The sequence below is a fragment of the Rhagoletis pomonella genome, unplaced genomic scaffold (genome assembly GCF_013731165.1).
Source record: "Rhagoletis pomonella isolate Grant_MI unplaced genomic scaffold, Rhpom_1.0 Rhpom_scaffold_00005, whole genome shotgun sequence".
NCBI lineage: Eukaryota > Metazoa > Arthropoda > Insecta > Diptera > Tephritidae > Rhagoletis > Rhagoletis pomonella.
In genome coordinates this window covers 30,192,843-30,212,878 of record NW_023458559.1, presented here as the reverse complement: position 1 = coordinate 30,212,878, position 20,036 = coordinate 30,192,843, and the positions used below count along the sequence as shown (strand labels likewise).

The window sequence follows — 20,036 nt, the reverse complement described above, 5'->3', positions numbered from 1 at the left end:
GTGCACTTAACTGCTAGCATCTGCCCTCTGCACTGCCTTTAAATCTCTCGCTGTCTTCGTAAAGTGTCTGCATCACTTGCATACATCAAAAATAACTTAATTTTTGTAAAAATTTCTCACATTTCTAACACAAGAGGCAATCAAATTATCATCATTGTTGGGATATTCACTATACATATTAAGTCTATTGAAAAATTGCGGAAATGGCTTACTTACATAATGAAGTGAAAAATGTGTTGCAAGCTAAACAAAAGCAAAATAAGAATATACATATGTACATGTAAATGTACATATCAAAATTGCATAAAGCGAAGTTGCACGAGGCACGTACATTTGTAATAATAAACAACAATGCAGCTACACCGAAGTGACATAAACACAAATACTTGTCCTCAATTCCTCCAAAACACATAATAAATCAACACAAAATCTAAAGCCAAAAGTAGCAACTGATCTATGAATATGAGTACAGTGTTTCGTTGCCATTTGATGAGTACAGAAAAAATTCATAAAAAAAAAATACCTGCTAAAGCACAAGCAGTACACGTTGGTGGCCTTCCTCGACATAAATATAGAGGCCCCCCCTCTAATATGACAAGCGAAGCAATTACTTAATCTCATGACTCAACCACTGGCTTAGCAGCACTGTGTCGTTATGCAAATAGAGGCACTCTTAGGGTTGTCAGATTAGATTTTAAACCCTGGATTTCCGGAGCTCGACAGGAGAATTGTTTTCGAGTAGTGTACAGTGCTGGTGCTCAAAGTAGTCCAACCGCTGTGGCTAGGCGCTCTGACCACCGATATTTATGCATAAAAATCCTAAAATGGTTATTAAAACAACAAGTTTGTAAAATAATAGCTAGAGAAAATACCGTCTATCGGGGCAAAGCCTTCAAAGAAAACCCGTTTTTCGCTCTCCTGTAAAATGTGTGTGCTGTAAGATAGGCGGCTTTGCAAAGGCATCGACAATAAACATATGTATGTATTTATCTCAGCCTGGAATACGCTGCAGCAATTTGCGCGCCTATAGGACTCTCTCAAAGATAGTTTTTGCGAGATACTGTTCCAATGTCCATTTTAAAGCCATCTGTGAAGATCTGGTTGGCGTCGTCGTTCGAAAACAATGTTAACCCTTTAAAGACCAAGGGAAACATATTTCCCAAAAAAAACACTCATAAGAAATTTGTGGTTTAGTAGTATTATTTATGCTTTTAATGTGCCTCATATTCATTTACCTATTTGTATTATGAAATTTTAGAAAAAAAATTTTCTTTTTATCAAAATTAGAAAAATTTATCATACAAAAATTTTTTTTGTATTTGTATTGCTTAGAAAAGAGTTTTTAAAAAAATTTATTTTGAGTAAAAAAATTTTTGTTCACGAAAAATCTATAGTTTATAACCAATATGTTAGCCCGTTTGGTGGAAAATAAATCCAGAAAAATTATTTCATTCGTGAAAAAATTATTTTTCGAATAAAAAAAAGGATAAACATTTTTGGAGAAACAGTATTTTTTTAGGAAAAATTGTTTTAGGTAAAAATGTAATTTTTAAGATATCTTACGAAAAAAATTATTGGGAAAAAATAGTTTTTTCGAAAAATATCCACCAAAATTATGAAAAATGTACCATACATGAGAAAGCATATTTTTGTTTTAGAATAAAGTTATAATTTAAATTTAGGCAAAAAATCGCTTATTTCAGGAAAAAGCAAAATTGAAAAAAACTTAGAAAAATATCAAAAACAAAATGTTTCAGAAAAAATTAATTTTTCTAGAAAGAAAATAATGAGTTTGATTCAAATTTTTTAAGAAAAAAAAATTGGTAAAAAATTTGTTTTTAGTTGAAATTAATGAACATTTTTAAAACGTTATTTTTTTAACATAAATTTGTTTTTTATCATAATTTTATTACATACCTAGCCCGGGATGAATCAAATTTTGCAATTCATATGGAGATTGCTTTTATAAGCTTATGGTCCTGAGAGGGTTAAGTCCTCAGTCACTTCTATCGTCAAAATGGATTTCGAAGTTGTGGCCGATATTAACTTCCATGATCTGGTAATCGTAGATTTTGTACTCCACCCCAACTGTGTCCAGAATGGAAGACTAGTCTCTGCAAGTTGTTCACAGCCTGTAAAAGGCGTATCTTTGCACCTTCTCAGAATAAGTATAAACGTATGTAGGTCTGAACCGCCTCCACCTATACTAACGCGCCATAAATAAGAATAGGTCTATCTACCTGTGTGTATTCCCAATTTCTGCGGCTGCATTCTTACGCCTCTCCCAATCGTACTCTTGCATGAGTAGAGCTAGGCACTAAAAACCCAAGTAAACTCTTTAAGAGCAGGCAAATTCGTCAAAACCATAGATAGAATCCCCTCTGGTGCAATTCAGGAGTCAGTTTCGCAGATTCCGTTTCAACACATTCAAAGGGCGGGATCTGGATAAGAAGAAACAAGTTAATAATTACTTTCCCTAGCTTCACCGCCTATCGAGCTATATTTGAACGGCTCGGAACCTTTACCAAGATAAAAAGCAGCGACATGCTCGCTCCTTCACACAACCAACTATGGCTTTCTAACTTAAAAACCTAAACGGGGTGACTCAAGTGTGATCGAGTTACTTGCAGTGAAATACTGAATTAAAAAGTTGCCACTTTTACTTACATGACGGCCACTGTTTCAATAACCACACGCTGTGTCCCAGTACTTGGCGATGTTTAGCAATTACGCACATATTTACATACTTATGTATATGCTGCTGTCAATTTTAGTGCGAAATTATGCGCCTAGGCTACTGTATGCCTATGCAACAACTAGTAAATACGCCTGCTCTATCCACAGTCCATGCAACACGCAGACCGCCAATGCAATGGGTACCACACTCAGCGCGCCTCTATTCGTCAGCTGCCTGTCCGCCCAACGCGGCTAGCCGGATGGCCGCAGTGCATGCCGGCATAACTGTCTGTCGCAACGTCTGCCTCACTGTCTACCCATGGTGATACAATTATGCATGCAACATGCATTTTTATGACCATACCACCACAACGGGGTAAATCTAATTCAGCTACTCAAGCGCGCCACAAATTTGATTCGCAGATTTATTTACTACGTGCAACAATTTTTTGTTTCACTGCGTGGTTGTTCTTGTACTTTTTGCTTTGGTTGGTTTTGCATTTATTTGGCTTTATTTTTGATTGAATTGAATTTTCCGCTTCGTTTGTCTGGTAGTACAAGTAGCCGCGCGGCACACTGCATCGCGCTGTGGTGCTTCTATTCTTACCGCGCCTGCCTTGGCGCTCGCGCACAACTCACACACACACACTGGATGGAGCTTGTGAACCTACGCGTCGTCCAACGACCCACGTTGCAAGCATCCGCGTAGTTGTTTTTTTCGCATGTGCATGTGATCGAGAATATATTAATGTATGTGCGTGTGTTTCAGCCGCCTGGCACGTTTTGCGCGGCAGCACGACGCGCCGCGTAGGCGTTCGCCGCCAGCACAGAGGTTCACGTTTGTCGTTGTTAATTTTCGTTGCGGTTTTTCGCAAAAAAAAAATCATTAAAAGTACAAAAGTTTTCAGAGTGCATGTAGATTTTTTCCATACCCTTACCCTGCCGCAGTGCTACATTGGTGCTTTGGGAATTTAGCTGAAAATTGTGCTAAGCGGTTGAAGAACTCCTCATTGCTGCTTTGTAGCATTTTCTGAACGCCATTGCAATGTGGCCTTTGTTGCATGCCTCGCACTTTGTCATAATTGAATTTAGCATACAACAATAAAAACAACAACATTAACAGTAAAAGCTAATCATGTTAATCTACGGTGATGCGGGAAAGGACGCAAATTGTTTGCATTTCAAATTTAGATATTTTTTCCCCTCGGCGGTCAACGCGTTTTAAATTGCCCATGGCCGCTGATGAGCCGTTCGCTAGCTGGTGGGTGGTGACGCGGAAAAAATGATTTTATGATGTGTTAGAATGGAATTCAATTTGCGTGCGCTGCTGTATGTATGAAGTGCGTGAATTTTCCCAGAGAAATCCCATCATCTTCGTTTGTCCGTTGTGGTTCCTACGCAGACGCCAACGTTGCTTTCGAGTAGTGGAATGTAAGTATTCGAATTTAGCTGATTAAATGAACTTCGCTTCCGCATTTTACAATGGAAATTGGAAAATGAGAGAAAATTATAGACAATTTTATTTGCTATATACTCGTATAACTTTTTGTCTGGCTTGACATTCAGACAAGATGTGCTCTGTTGACGTATCGGCCTACGTTCTGCATCGGAGAGCGTGCCAATCTGACTCATTTGGAAATGCAATCGATGGCGATCAGTTGGCTAACCAGTGAGTGACCTGTTGATGATTCTTCTCTTGCCGGTTCAACGAAATTTTCCTTGCCTCTGACTACGCATTAGCCTAGAATTCAGTACAGTTTAACCCTCCCAGGACCATAAGCTTTTAAAAAAAATGATTTATTTGAATTGCAAATCTTGATTATTGAGAGATAAGTAATCAAATTGTAACTTTCTAAAATGTTTTAACTAAAAGCAAATTTCAACTAAAAACAAAATCTTTCCCTCAAGTTTTCTTTCTAAAAAATGTGTTATCAAGCACATAATTTGTAGCTAAAAAATTAATTTTTTTCCAAAACAATCTTTAATTTTTTCCTAATTTTTTTCAATTTTTTTTTTCCTTAAAATTTTTTTTTGTTCAAAGATAATTTATTCTAAAATAAAAATATTCTTACTGATAATTCATAATTTTGGTAGATATTATTTGTCTAAAAAATTATTTTTTCTAACAAATTTTTTTCGTAAAAAATCTTAAAAAATATATTTTAACCTAAAATGATTATTTCCTAATAAAAGAATTTTTCTCCTAAAAAGTTTATCCTAACTTCTATTTATTTTAATTCCAAAAAATTTTTCTACCAAAAACTCTTTGCTTCCAATGGTAATTTCTTTTTTAATTCGGGTTAACATATTTTTTCTAAATTATGGGTTTTTCGCGAATTTCTTAAAAATTATCTTTGATTAGCCCCCTAAAATTTTTATTCTAAACATAACTTTTTTTTTTAATTTTTGTTTCCGAAAATAGTTTTGTTCGAAAGAAATAATATTAAACAATTTTATATTTATTCGAAAGAAATACATTTCATACATAGGTAAATGTACAATCAGGGATTTATAATAGGACCTCCAAGACAAACATAGTAGATTTATTCATGGAGTCAGAAATATTGACTTTTTTGAATCAGTACGGAGTTTCTCTTTAGATTTTCAGTTTATGAGCCCCCTTAGTCCCCTGATCCCTATCTACGCTCTTGACGCCCTCTTCCACTCAAAACGTCTTCGTTTACCCATAGGGCCCATGTGGCTTTAGCAAGAGTTTTCTCACATCAGGTCTGACCTCGTCAGAGTACTGAACCACTGTCCCCCGAAGATTGACTAAACCAAAATTTATTCGAACAGGGCCCCCTTGACAAAGCAGTTAGCCAAAGCACGGAGAGTACGTTATAAATTTGATTTGAATCCGAACCGGTTTCGGTGGCGTGCCATTTTTCATTATCGTTTCGATATGACTTATCAGATAATGTAGGGCCGCCGCCAGTGGTTTACCTTTGAGGTTGCGCCAGTTGTATAACCCGATTGTAGGCGGGACCTTCTGCACTTCCTACTTTCATTGTGTTCGTGGGCGCACTTTCTTTCGTTGTCCACACATGGATGCCGAGCCAAAGGATATTTTCACCGGAGCATCGTCAGCCATGCGTACAACATGCCTAAGCCAGCGCTATCGCTGTATTTTTTTTGGGCGTAACTATGTCCATATCGTTAAACAAATTTTACAGTTCGTCATTCCATATTTTTGGTACTCGACGCCCATGCGAAGAGGGTCATAGATGTTGCGTAAAATAGCTTGCTCGAAATCCCGCAAAAAACCTAATCATCATTGCTCGACATCGTCCATGTTTCTGCTCCATATAAAAGGACGAACATGACGAGAGGTTTTTAGAGCGTAATTTTTATTCGTTGAGAGAGGGATTTGCTTTTCACTTGCCTGCCGAGCCCAGAGTAGCACCTGTTGGCAAGATCTGTTATTCGCTTGATCTCCAGTCTGATATTGTTCGTGGTATTTATGCTGGATCCTATGTGACAAAATCTTTCACTACTTCAAAGCAACAATGACGTGAGTCCCAAACCGCGAAGACTTTTTATGTGTTGCCTACTATTGTCTTGTCCTCGTTTAGAAAACTGTGGAATCATCGAAATTAGATTAAAAGGCCTTTGGGCTCTAAGTAAATTTCGATTTCGACGAAAATAAAGCGGATAATTTCCAAGCGTACGGCTGGTATTCCCACCTGTAACTCGCCCTAAATGAACAGATCACAGTATCGTTGATATGAATAACGCCTTTTGGAAAAAATACAATAACTATTGTAAGGACTCTGCCGATCACCGTACTTTGTCGCTTTCAAAGATAGGACCAACTCGGCCAAGACCTATAACTTCTCTGTGTTAAGTCATTGTTAACCGACTTGTGAAACTGAGTATTTTGGTATACTTGCCTCTCCGAAAGGATACACACTTTCGCACCCTATCGCAGAGGTCTCTCAATAATAAAAATCCCTAGCACTCCTGCTTGGAGCTTACTTATATAATTGCGTTGCCCAGAAATAACGTTCCGCCTATGGGCACTGCCTTTTCCTCATGCAGAGCTTTTTAAAACTTTCCACAAATATTATATGGACGCGCGCACAGCAAAAGCTCGCTCTACCCACTACGGTTTTATATGAATGCCCACGGAATAAAAGCTATCTCTTTCCATAACTAATCCCAAAACGTAACCCCTTGTGTTGTGTTTTTTACGCTGTCTATAGATTTTATAACAGTCACGGCCAAAATACATATGTATATCGTTTAAAAGCATTCTGGACGAAAATAGGTTGAAACTTCTTCTGATCATGCCTGTTAAATCTCCGCGCGACCGTCACTGGTAAAGAGCTTTCTAGATAGTTGCCAGAATTGACAATTGCCTTACGAAAGGCTTTTGTCTTTTGAAAAAAGCTCTCTCAACACGTCCAGGGTGTAAGTTCAAACATAATTTATGTGGAACTGAAGGCCTGAGTAACTTGAATACCATGTTTTGTTTTTTTTCATTCAGAAAATCGCTCCCTTACCATTAGCCTACCTAACGCTCCGCCATTTACATAAATTCATGCAACAAACAGTGGGAGGGGAACCTTAACCTTCTAGCAGCCAGCATAATTCAAAGATATCGCAATAAAACCCGCATAAATGACATTTACAGACCATAAGCGACAGACAGACGTAGCAGACACAAACGTACGCGTAGCGGCTGCAAGTACCTATAGTTCGCTATAGCGAACTACCCACACAGCAGAGTTGCACTTGTGCCACCGCAAGTAACAACAAAAGCAGTGAACAAAAATGCAACAGCTACATATGAAGACTTTAAAAAATATTACAATCAGCAAATCGACTTTGCAACGTTCTGCCCTGTGGTGTAGTTTGAACAAGTACTTGCAATGGACCCACTTACAAACAGACAGACGTATGAACGGATGTAAACGTCGCGCACACGCGCTTGTATTTGAATGGTAAAAAAAAAGAAATTTGTCGAAAAAAATTATTACAAAAATTGCATAAAGCAAGTAAGAAAATATTTTTACAATTTTTTTTTCGAGTGGGTTGATGACTTTTTTGCTGCAGCACTTCTGCGTCTTTGCGTCCGGTTGCGACGCGGCATATTGCACGCATGCGCAGCAATCATTCGAAGTTGCCGTGGCGAGTTTTTGAATGAACTTTGCTGTTGCTTTGCGTTGAATGTGGTGGTGTAGTTGGTGTATAGCGAGTGTGGGTTTCATTCATGCAAAGGCACTTGAGAATAAAACGATTTACAAAAAACGAAAAATAAGCAAAAAATTATAAATTTTATGGCTCAAATGCAGCGTGTTTTGTAACTTCGTATTTCTATTCATATTTTGTTAAATGCAATTTCAATTCGTTTTCTCTTGTGTGTGCGCACTCGAATCGGCGTTAAATGGTGTGGTGACAAAAAAAATTGCATTTGGGGTTACCAAGTTTAGGTCTACATGTATACAAATTTATTTATATACACACTTAGTTACCAATCGTGTTGACTACTCAGCTGGAGCTGGTTTGGCTGAAGGTGTTTAATTCTTTTTTGCAAATATTTACATTAGACCGTACCAGAAAAAAAGTTTGCTGGCAAAACAGTTCGAAAGACTTTTGTCGCTTGCCAACTTTCGGGGTGAAAAGCTCTTTTGACACAAATCACTTTTAGCTCTCGTCGCTCCAACAGTCGTAATGGCCAAGTGAGGGAAGTACCGGTGTGCCTTTCGAGAGATCCAGGTTCGAAATCTCAGCCAGCGAATTTTTTTTTATAGTTTTTTCTTTTTTTTAATCTAAATAATCTTACAATAATTCGATTTTATTCTTAAAGATAAAGATATATATTCTTTTAATTTCATTTAATTTTTAGAAACCCATTTTATTTATTTTTTTAGTGGTATAGTTTTAAAAAGAAACATTCGTTTTTTTAGTTTCATTAAATATTTAGATACTTATTTTATTATTTTCTATTTTTTAATTAAATATTTTTTATTTTTTCAATTTAGTTTTCTTTTTCGTTTTGGATTTTTCTGTTTTAAAAAGAAAAATAATTTTTTTTATTTTATTTATATTTTAGGATATTATTTTGTTTTTGTCTTTTTTTATTTATACTTCCTCTTCATTTTAAGATTTTGTTTTAAAAATAAAAATATATATATTTTTTTAATTTCATTTAATTTTTAAGTAGGTACTATTTTCTTCCTTTTTTGTATAAGTTTTTCTCCTATAATTTAATTTTCCTTAAATTTTTTTATTTTATTATTTTTAAATGAAAAATATGTTATATTTTAATTTCATTACATTTAAAAAAAAAATATTTATTTAATTTTGGTTTGTTTATATTTTATTTTATTTATCTTTTTTTAATTTAATTTTCTTTTATTTATTAGTTTCTATTGTCTTAGAAAGAAAGAAATATATCTACACATATATATTTTTTATTTAATTTTATTAATTTAAAAAAACGTATTGCTAAAAGCCGAAAAGCATAACGCAAAGACCTCCTCGTTAGCAGATTTTTTAATTAGTATTTCGAAAGACAGTAAAGAGCTTTTAAGATAATTGCCAGAATTGATAATTGACGTTTGTCTTTCAAATGACTGTGGTGAGTTGAAACATAATTTCTAGATGTCTAAAGTATTTTTGCAAAGCAATAAAAAAAAGCTTTTGCCCTAACGTAGGAGTCGCCTTTTTACATTGTTCGTCATATGTTCGGTATTAACAGTCGGATCTTGACTTTCGATATATCGTTGTTCTTGTCCAATGGAGACAATTTTTTTGTTTCAAAGTTCATTGACCGCAAGTATTTACCCACCAGATCACAGTTCTTATTACCTTAACATACCACCCAGTCAGTAAATTAAAGCTCTAAAAAATCGTTAAATGTTGCGAAAAATTTTAAATGGCGCTGGGGTTGACACTTTTTTTTTTAATTGCCTTTCAAAAATAATATAGCCAGGGATAAGTGGCGAACTTTTTTTCTTTGCTTGGAAGGTGCTACGGTCTAATGTACATACATACAAATGTGTTTGAATTTATTTCTATGTTTTTTTTTTTTATTATATAATTGCGTGGGCCACAAAGCATGCAGCTTGCTAACCGGTTATCGTTGCAGCATAAAAATATAAACAAAAATTTACATAGCAAAATTGCCCGAAAAAAATGCATATGAAGTCAAAAAGTCTAGCTGCAAAATTTGCCGGCGTTCTCAAACAATTTTTTTTATTTCTTTTATGTTTTGTTGAGTTGCATTTATTGCGCGCACTAAATACTTTTTTTTTTATTTAAGTAGCCACTCTTTTTTTAAACGTGTTTCTTCCTCTATCCCACTACCGTACCCACGCAAAGAGTAGAAAGATCATTATTATTCTTTTTTCCTGAGCTAGATGAATTTTCCGCCTTTTTTGGCTTCTAAGGAAGTTTAAATTTGCATTAAAATGCGCTTGAATTCTGAGGGCAAAATAAACGACTGAAAGCAATTTCCGCTCTTGAGGAGCACGAGTTTCGAAGGAAGTGCTGAAGAAGAAGAATAAATTGTTAATTTGCTCTTTATTATTATGAGCTTTAGTGCACTGATACTTCTTATGTTATAAAGCGTTTTGCAATTGGCGCTCCTCAACTCTGAGCACTCACCAGCTCTGTATGCTGACTGTGCCGCTCCCTTCTCTGAACCGGCTTATTAAAAGGAAATTGAGTAATTGGGCTTCAAGCATAAAAAGTGAGCTTAAGCTCCGACTCGCTTTTCAGTACAAATTCTTGAGCTCAAGCTCACTCCATAAGAGCAAAAGTTGACTTAACGCGCGAAAATTCGCACAGCGGTAAAAATAATTTTTCATGCCAATAATGGATTTTCAAAAACCTATTAAATAGAAAAATTTTTAAACTTTTTTCGTTGACCAACATCCGACTTCCTTTTAAGCCTTTCATTTAAATTTTGTTTCACCTATATTATCTGTATTCTAATTTGCATTGCTTTCTTCTAACTAATTTCAGATCTCCAATCGATTCGACGCTTATTGGAGCACGACAGCAGCGGTACGATATGCCCCAGTTGTCGCATCTCTTTCGACAAGGGCAAACGGCGGAAATTGATCGATACCTGTGGACATGAGCGTTGCTATTCCTGTATGTTTCGTAACGATCAGTGTCCGATGTGCATGAATAGTAACAGTTCGTTGAAAGGTAATTATTTACAAATAAGGAAAATGGAAAGTGTTATAAAAAGTATCCAATGTATTACTAGTTAAATACTTAAGTAGTATATGCCTCTTTTTGTGCTTAGGCATTTCTTTTTACGACTGATACTTCATTGACCTTTCAAACTTAATTTTAATTACATACGTTTTTGCTTCATCCTAATGTAAGTGGCATTATTTTCTTATTCCCTCACCTTTTGCGTCCAATTTCATCTACAATGACTCCATGAAATAAGAGTACCTATTTAGCTTTATTTATTGCAAACGGAAATCGCTTTACAGTAGAAACAAATCTTAAATCAGTTGAATTAGCCATAAAATGTCAACAACACCTTTCTCTTTCGCGACTATAAAAATCGTTAATAGCTTGCAAAATACTTAGTAAATATACGCATACACACATACGTTGCAAGTACACAACGTAAATGTTAGTTATATTTTTTTTTTTTCTTGAACACGGTCCGCTCATTTGCAAATTGTGGGTTTTTTGAACGACTGCGAAAAAAATTTATTGCCAGGTAGTTGGTGAAAAGAAAGGCATTTAAGCCCTGTCTAATATTGAAACTTTGAAATAAGAGCGAATGCCCCGAATAGAGCGTATTTTGGTAGACCTCAGAGAATATGTATTTGGCTAACTAACTGCATAGCGATTCCACTAGCCTAGTCTAAAGCGCAGTAAAAAACTGCAATGAAAATTTTAAGTTTTATAGTGGAAGAGAGGAGCTTTGGAATTTAGATCACGGAAAAACTTTTGAGTTCCCTTCCTTAATAGGTAAAATTTGGCGCTGTAACCGCCTAGGCGAATATGGCCGAGTTCAAGAAAGCACGCCAATCGTTTCTCTTCTGTGCCAACTGACGCCAATTGAAAATGCCAAGTAAAGCCAAGTCCTTCTCCACGGTATATGTAGGAAATACGATGGTTCTTTCACATGCGAAACCGAGGGAAAGGAACAAGAACTCGTGGCATCGCAATCGAAGTATGCCTCTCCGCCGGACTGTGTGGAGTGACAATCAACGTAACCTAACCTAACCTAACCGCCAAAGACGAATTGGTATGAAAAACCCGAGAAATGGACTTAGAGTTACATATGTGAACAGATAGATTGAAATAGAGGTATGCACTGCGATCAAGAGATCTATTGTGCTCTCAACTATTCACAGTACCTCATTTTATCCTAGAGAACCCAGAAATTTGATGAGATCTCTAAGGGTTAGCGATTGTATAATTTCTTCACTCGGCCAGAGTTGGCCTAGGTACCTCTCCCGTGCAAAAGAGCCTCCTCAGTCACCTCGCTAAAACGACATAGGTCATTCGACCAGGTCCCTAGCATGCGCAGGTGACCTCTTCTTAGTCTGCAGTGACTCTTCAGAAAACATGTTATTATTCTTAACCTCTCTTTGGAGGAGGTTTATTATTGCCCTGTACCTTGTAAGGTTGTAGCTTCTCAGTAGGCATTTAGCCTGGCGTAGACCTGCGGTGTTACGCCAGTGTTGACTTCTTAACCTGTTCCTCTCCTTCCTGAGCTCTGTCTTGATTGTTCTAGATCCGATCGCAGGGAAGGCCTAGATCCGATCGCAAGGAAGGCCGACGAGGCGGCTGCAGTTCTGGCCACCCAGTCCGCTCCATTGTTGCCAAAAACTCCTATGTAGGTCACATGCCCAAGTTAGCTGTATATCATTGTGCTGCGCCACGATGTTCAGCCTATCAATGCACTCAATAACAAAGGAGGACTTGACCCCAAATGATGAGAGGGCTTTGAGAACCGCCTGGCTAACGCTCTATATTAAAATTTTCTCATTAAGGTAATTTATGCGTAGGTTAATCTCTGCACACAGACTAATAGCATATACTTCCGCTTGAGAGATACGCGGTTATGCTCCCATGGGTACCGAGAGCTTTAGCCTTGGTCCGAAAATGCCTGCCCCACTGCCGTAGGGAGTTTTGGAGCCGTTTTTCCACTGCCAAAGCCTTGATCCTTTTCAAACTGAGAGATGACAGATTGCCTAGAGTTGATTATTTAAACTAAATAAGGGTTAGACAGTCCGGAGGGGTAGCCTGTTTTGATTCCGCAACACGCTTTTCCATCTTAAAAAGGGAAATCTAGACACGAATAATCTTTTCTACAATTCTTTGTCATATTTGGATGGGGGGAAAACATAAGCGAAAGTGATATTAGCTTATTTAGAAGCAACTATTGTATGTTTACAATTTGTAGATATCCAACCTGTTCTCTAATTTATGACGATTTTTAAACTCAAAACTTAGAACTCATTAGAACACCCATTAAAGTGATTATCTATGCTTAAGCCGCACCCACACTACCAAATCAATGAAACTAATAACCAGTCTAATGATTGTCTTGCTGCACCAGCACTAATCGATGCAATAGCTAGTAACTAGTTACTGGTATATTACGAGTAATTGGTAAGCTAAACTGAATTGCTACAAACTATCAGCAACAACAACAACAACAACAATAGGGATCAGTTTACCAATCAATCGTTCATTACAACAATAGGCAGTGATTAGAAGTAAGTAGAATTCGTGTACATTCAGTGTCATTAAAACTCGCTTTTTTGAGCTGTTATAAAGGTTGTTAAGCGGCGTAGAACAAAATTGAAAAATAAATCGCCGACCAACACTATTTATATATATAGATAGCAGCAGATATAGTTGCTAAAGTACTGTGGTAAAAAAAAAAACAAGGAATTATGTAAAGTTTGCGAATTTGAGAATTGTATGTTGTGTGAGAAAAACGAATCGGCATTAACTACCTAAGCACATTTATAAGTATGTATAACTAGTAACTCTAAGTGGCGGCTTTCGAGCTATTTGAAAAGAGGTTAAGAGCAGCACCAGCGGTTAAGACTTGCGGCTAACACACACACACACACTCAGTTAGTCAGTCAGTCATTCACTACTCACGTCAACTGACTACAGACAGCTTCTGCAGTTGCAGTTCTATATAACGGCTGTATGTATGTATGTATGTAGTAGAGGAGTGCAGTTAAAATGAGCAAAAAAGCGTTTGGCTGCTGGCTGCCGATCTTTTGAATTGCAGATCGTTTGCACAATTGATCGTTTGGTTTGCTATTTGCAGTTGGGCATTTACTTAGATTTTTTTTTTTTTTGGCTGTCCATTGCCCTGTTAGAGTCTATTGGCTGGGTGTACGCCACCAGCGCCGATGATGCCGCCGCCTGTAGTGCAAATTGTTGCAGCTGCGTGCTGTGCAATTTGAAATCGATCTCCTTCACTCTCGATCGTTTCACAGATGCAGCAGCAATTCATTGCGCATGTAAGTTTTTTATTTCCATTCCACTTTTTTTTTCTTGTACGTATTTTTTTTTCAAGCTGCAAGTAGCCATCAAGCCTTGTTAGTTAGACATTTTTTTTATTGAATTTGCATGTCGTAAATTTGCATAAACACGGTGCGATTTATCAATTGGCTTTGTTCCATCTATTTTGTTGTTGTTGTGGTTTTTGTTGTTTTATTGCATTTGCTATATTGCAATTCTTGCTGTCATGTTATTTGTTTAACATTTACCGAACAATGTCTATGGTGGAGTGTTTTGTTTTTTAGTTGTTGACATTTTGTTCTTTAATAAGAACTCCACATGACCGAGGTTTCGCCCAGGGATTTCAGAAATATTTTCTAGATATTGGAGTTGCCATGCTTCGAGATTCCATGTGAAGCGATTACAATTACCATCGCCATTACAATTACCACTATCATTGCCATTATCAATACGATCACCATAACCACTACCATTTCGATTACAATTACTATTACCAGTAGCATTATCATTACCACTACCATCATTACTAGGACTAGCGCAATTATGATTACCATTCCCATTACGACTACTATTACCATTACGATTACAATTACTATTACTATCACCAGTAGCGTTATGATTACCACTGCCATCATTGCCTTTACCACTATCAGTACCAGTGCAATTATAATTACCATTCTCATTGCCATTAAAATTTTTATTACGATTACCATTAAAATTGTCATTACCATGACTATCACCACTACTACGCATTGTACTTGGATATTCTATTAATGTTAAGGTGGTTGACCCAAGCAGGTGCACTGTTGGATCAGTACTATTGGAACTTTGTGATCGCACTACGACTGTTAACTGCTAAGCTCAAGCAAAATACGTTAAGTACCAAGAACAAAATTGTACAGGTTTCAGATGCTAATCCGGAAGAGCTGACCAAGATTAGTTAAGAAGTGAGTTCCAATATGTCTACACCGTAGCCTTTTAAAAGTTGAGCAGATTAAGAGAAAGTGCTGAGATGACTCCACCTCATCATCCTCTAGACATAGCCATTGTAAGAGATAGTTGCAGCTTTGAGAGCCCAAGATGAACTCATAACCGTCTGCGCTTCGGCTTCGGCCAAAAAGATCGTGGCCTTATTTTCTTAAAGTGCTCGATCAGTTGATACGAGGCCCATTTGTCCAAGAGCCGTTGGCCAGTAAACAAAAGTACCCCTGCTGTCCTCTTCTCTCGGTGAGGCCGAGACTCGCCATTTGCAGCGTAATTTCCTTCAAAATCTTTATGGCTTGGCACTTTGATAAATCTGACTAGGAAATGGTCAAACGCGAACGAAAGGGAGTTCAGCCAGCTTAGAGTCCAACTTAAGTGAGCACAATGCCCTCATTGTCGCTCGGCAGCAAAGTATATGTATATTGATCGTTTTTTTCGCCGACGTCGCGCAATTTAGCAGCCAATAGACTGCTTCTTTAATGGCAATTTCCTTTGCCTGGAGACCGCTATAGTGACCTTGAATACTAAATTGGTAATCCATAGCTTGCTCCGTGCAAAATACTCCTCCACGAACTCTTACGTCAAGCTTCGACCCATTCGTGTGGAAGTTCAGCGGAGCCGCCTTCTAACTGCTACTCCCCGTTATTGTTGCCAGTCGATGCCAGTTATTCAACCAGAGTGCAGACAGGTCCTTCTACATTTGGTTCTTCCGTCTTTTTCGTTTTCGCTCTTGGCTTTTGACGAAACGTTCGTTTAAGACCTTCCGTCAACTTTTGATTCCATATTTAAACTGCGTGTTCGATGGCGATGAGGTATTAATAGCTATAAGGTATTTAATTGTGAATATAAAAAAAAAAATGTTCGTATCATTTATCTACTCTTCATACCGCTTGGAATCTCTTTCACGCGTTTTTATTGATTTTACTATTTTTTTTATTATATTTGTCTATTCTTCTCTCTCTCTCTCTCTTTACATTAGATGTTGACTGCAATAGCAATGCTCAAGGCTATGACACAGGTATCGGCGGTTCGACATCGACAATTGTTAGCCCTCTGGGTTCGCCACAGCCGCAACTGAGATCACAAGTGCAACAGCAACATCATCAGCAACAACAGCAGCTACTACAGCTACAACAGCAACAGCAGCAGCGTACAAATGCTGCCGCACTGGCGCGTTATATGCAGGTGAGTTCGAACAACAAAAACAAATGCATACACAAAAAACAAATTTCAAATGTGCCGGTACTGTATACTCCGCCTAGTTGGGCATGTTAAATTGCACATTTTTTCTATTATGCGAGGAAAGCGATGAAAATCGGGATTATCTTAACTGAAAAGTTCGTATTTTGGCTGAATTATTAGTTAAAATAAGTGTGAAATCCGTTTCAGCGGGTTTCAATCAACTGGGAGCTACTGTACTTCCAATCCATCTTCAACTCGCTAATCCACTCACTCGGCGGAGCAATAGAAATGCTCGTTACAAAAATTATTATGCGCGATAGTGTTAAGTGTTTACCTCATTTGGCGTGTGATCGAGTACCGACCAAATAATTGTGGTATGTACAGGGTGGTTCATATATTGGTTTCTTTTTTAGAATTAAAAAAAAAAAAAAACATTTTTTTCGGTTGTTAACCCAGTTTTCCAAGACCTTGGTGGCAGTTTCTAGCTCTACCTCCATAATAGCCCATGCCTCTGTAGCGCTCATCGTTGACCGAAATCGTTCACGTACCAAACTGTCACTCTTTGAGAATGCATTCGCTTCTCAACGATCACGTGCGGGTTTTTCGATCCCCAGATGAAGAAGTTTTGCTTGTTGCAGCTTCGTCAGCATCCTCTTAACTGCAATATTTCCCAATATTGTTCATTTGTAAATCGATTAATTTCGTTCCGCAGAGATACTCGTATGATATTGACTTTCTGTAAAGATTTCCAGCAGAAAAAAGGCTGTCACTGTTAAAATAACATATGAAAAAAGAAAACACAATATGGACCACCCTTTATGTACTTAGTAGGTATTCGCCAACTAACCCTGCTGCGTCAAGTGAGTGCCAAGCGACTCTTTCATTGACTGCGCGACCGCTGTGAAAGAGTTTGAAGAGTTAGAGTACTCGATTTTTCTTTGCCGCCTATGGGCAATTCAATCTGCAGTTATTTGCATTTCTTTGTTCATGATTGCCGGCTATTCAGGCAGTTAGTTAGTCAGTCAATCACTTGTGTGTGTGTGTTTTTTTTTTGTTGATCATAAACATCTTACATTGAAAATTGTTCGATTAGTCACACAATTGTTTGATCGGCAGTTCGATCTCTCTTTCGATCTTTGATCTTCCACCTACATACATATATACATACATATATTTCACTTTTCATCGCCACTAGATTGGCATTGGATCCGTATTTTTTCGCTTCACACTACTTATATTTATATATGCGTGTCTGTCCCTTCTTCTTTTTCTTCTTCTTTATAAATATTTGTTACTTAATCAGTTTTAATTTTTTTCTTATTTGACGGTTTTCTTTTTATTTAATTTTATTTCTGCCATCCGTGCACTTGAATGGTTTCTTGCCGTATTCTATATACTTCTACATATTCTGGTAAACAAATTTATGTACATACATACATAGGTATGCAAGTCCCTTCATGTGCACCTCTGTCGCAAAGGTAAATTTTTAAATCGGCATAAGCACGCCTTTTTTATGTTCACAAAAAAAACTTTTAATTCTCGTTTTCTATGACTCAAAATTTGGTACTCGCCTGTGCGGTGTTTGTTTCTTCTTTTTTTTTTTGCAAAAACTCAGTTAAATGTCAAATTGATATTTTAATACCAATCGCGAAACATGAGACATACATTTTTCATTCACCTGATCAATGAGTTGTGAATGACATAAAATAAGTTACAAAAGGGTGACACAGAGTAGCCAGATCTGGCACTTTCCTATTTTTTTCTCTTCGGGATTCTGATGAAAAATTAGTTGTCTAAAGAGAGTAGTAGAGTGGTATAATCTATTTGTCGTAGATTATCGTGCAGAGTTTCCTTTGCGTGTCCGAATCTGAGGTCTCTCCACGGCTGGATGGCATTTAGACTGGCAGCACTACAGCCGACTAGGAATTTGCTCTAGAGATCCATCGGTGGGAGATTTTACATTTCTTCCAGAAATTTGGTGGATGTAGTGTGCCCGTGGCAAGTAGGGAAGCCGTCCTGTGTACGCGTTCCAACTTGGCCCTGTAAAGGAGGATGGGTATTATGCCAGCTGTTACATCCAGTGGTTTTATTCCCCATTATGTTCAACACTCTCCACATTATCCTCTTTCTACATAATTGTCTTTTGTCGAGAGCTTTCCATCAGCAAAAAGTTCAGGCTTCCGGGCTGCTGTAGTATATTTCAGGCGGAAGTCGCTGATTTCAAGGAGGCGATGCAGTCACTGTTCAGCAGTGCAATGGCAGTTAGTGAGGTGAGAATTTATTGGCTATCAGGGCCCTAAGTTGGAGGTGGGCTTTAATTTGGTGAATGAATGTCTGATCTACGTCCTCGCCAGATAAGGAGCGACGGATGGAGCTATTGATCACATGTATACTCTCGGATAGATGGGACTCATGTCAGATCAGTGATAACTGGGCGAAAACCAGGACATCCTTCTGGCCGAGGGTGGACGGTGGCGATCGGGTGCAGTCCTCACATTTACAAAGCCGCAGCTCTGACTCTTGGTGATGGTTCTAACGGCTTACTGTCCAATAGGTATTCACGCAGTAAGGTTGAACATATAACTTAATCTGGTATGTCGGAGTTGCCTGGAAGATGGTGAGATGGCATCACTTCAACACTACCTTCTTAAGTGTCTACAGTTCGCGAGGCTAAAGTTGAAATACTTTTTCTCTCACATTCTTAATAGCCCCGAGAAGGTCTGGGTCATTGAGATTAGCCGAATTCGTAATTACATAATCGGCTCGTGGCGTTTATCCTTTAAGTATTGGGTGTCATTCAGAATTGTGGTATCACAAAGAACAATCTCCTAACTGCCTTAGTGAGTCCCTAACATCTGGGACTGTCACCTAAGCTAACTTACATATGTGCAAAAAATATTTAGAGGCGAAGCCTATCCTCTTATCATATCAACTTAGCAGAACTTAATAATGATACTGATTCCTCTGCTGTTCAAGCCCTTCCCTTCAGTCATATGAGCGATTTGAGAATTTTTTTACAAATTTATCTTATTATCGGATTCCCTATTTTCTCTCGCACCTCGCTATTTACATAAGAGTAGAGGCATAATTACCAATAGTAGATCGATTTCATTCTTAGCTGGTTCGTCTGCGTGATTTTTCCCAAAATCTCTATGTAACCAGAGGTCCACGTTACACTAATTTTAAATTGCCAAGTTAAGAAAGGAAAAAAATCCTTGAACGTACTTTTTTCATATTACCGATAAATATTAGTAGTCTGGCAACTACGTTGCAACTTACTCATCAAAGACACACACACACACACACCTTCTTTTCGAGTCGACATCACGACTTTTAAAGCGCTTACAATCGACTTACACGCATAAGCCTGCAAAGCATGAATATCAAATGACAATTCTACCAACAAAAAAAACTGCAATTCTTAACCCCCGACTTTAAATGTTTTTTCAAAGTTCGTAACATTTGTGGTACGTTTTTTATGGCTTGGATGCGTCGAACTGTCCCAGACTGCTACGTCGACAGCAGCTACCTAAAAATGGTGGACAAAATTGGTGTACCAAAAGTAATATGAGGCGCGGCTGCAAAACAAATCGTCTTTTTTTTCAAAGTGCTAAAGTTACTGCGCAGGCAGCTACTTGAGCGCAATTGACAGCTTTTAAGTTTGCGTTTGAATTCCTCCATGCTTTACGATTTTTGTATGCCTCGTTTGAATTTCGCAGCTC

At 37.6% G+C, this 20,036-nt stretch overlaps 1 protein-coding gene across 1 annotated transcript in view; it reads left to right on the top strand.

Moving 5' to 3' along the window:
* Positions 1-20,036, top strand: part of LOC118740064 — an 806,655-nt gene that overhangs the window by 770,117 nt on the left and 16,502 nt on the right. Inside the window, exons 3-4 of the mRNA XM_036471558.1 lie at positions 10,648-10,836; positions 16,112-16,317. Coding sequence (XP_036327451.1) covers positions 10,648-10,836; positions 16,112-16,317 — 395 coding nt within the window. The remainder of the gene's footprint in view (positions 1-10,647; positions 10,837-16,111; positions 16,318-20,036) is intronic.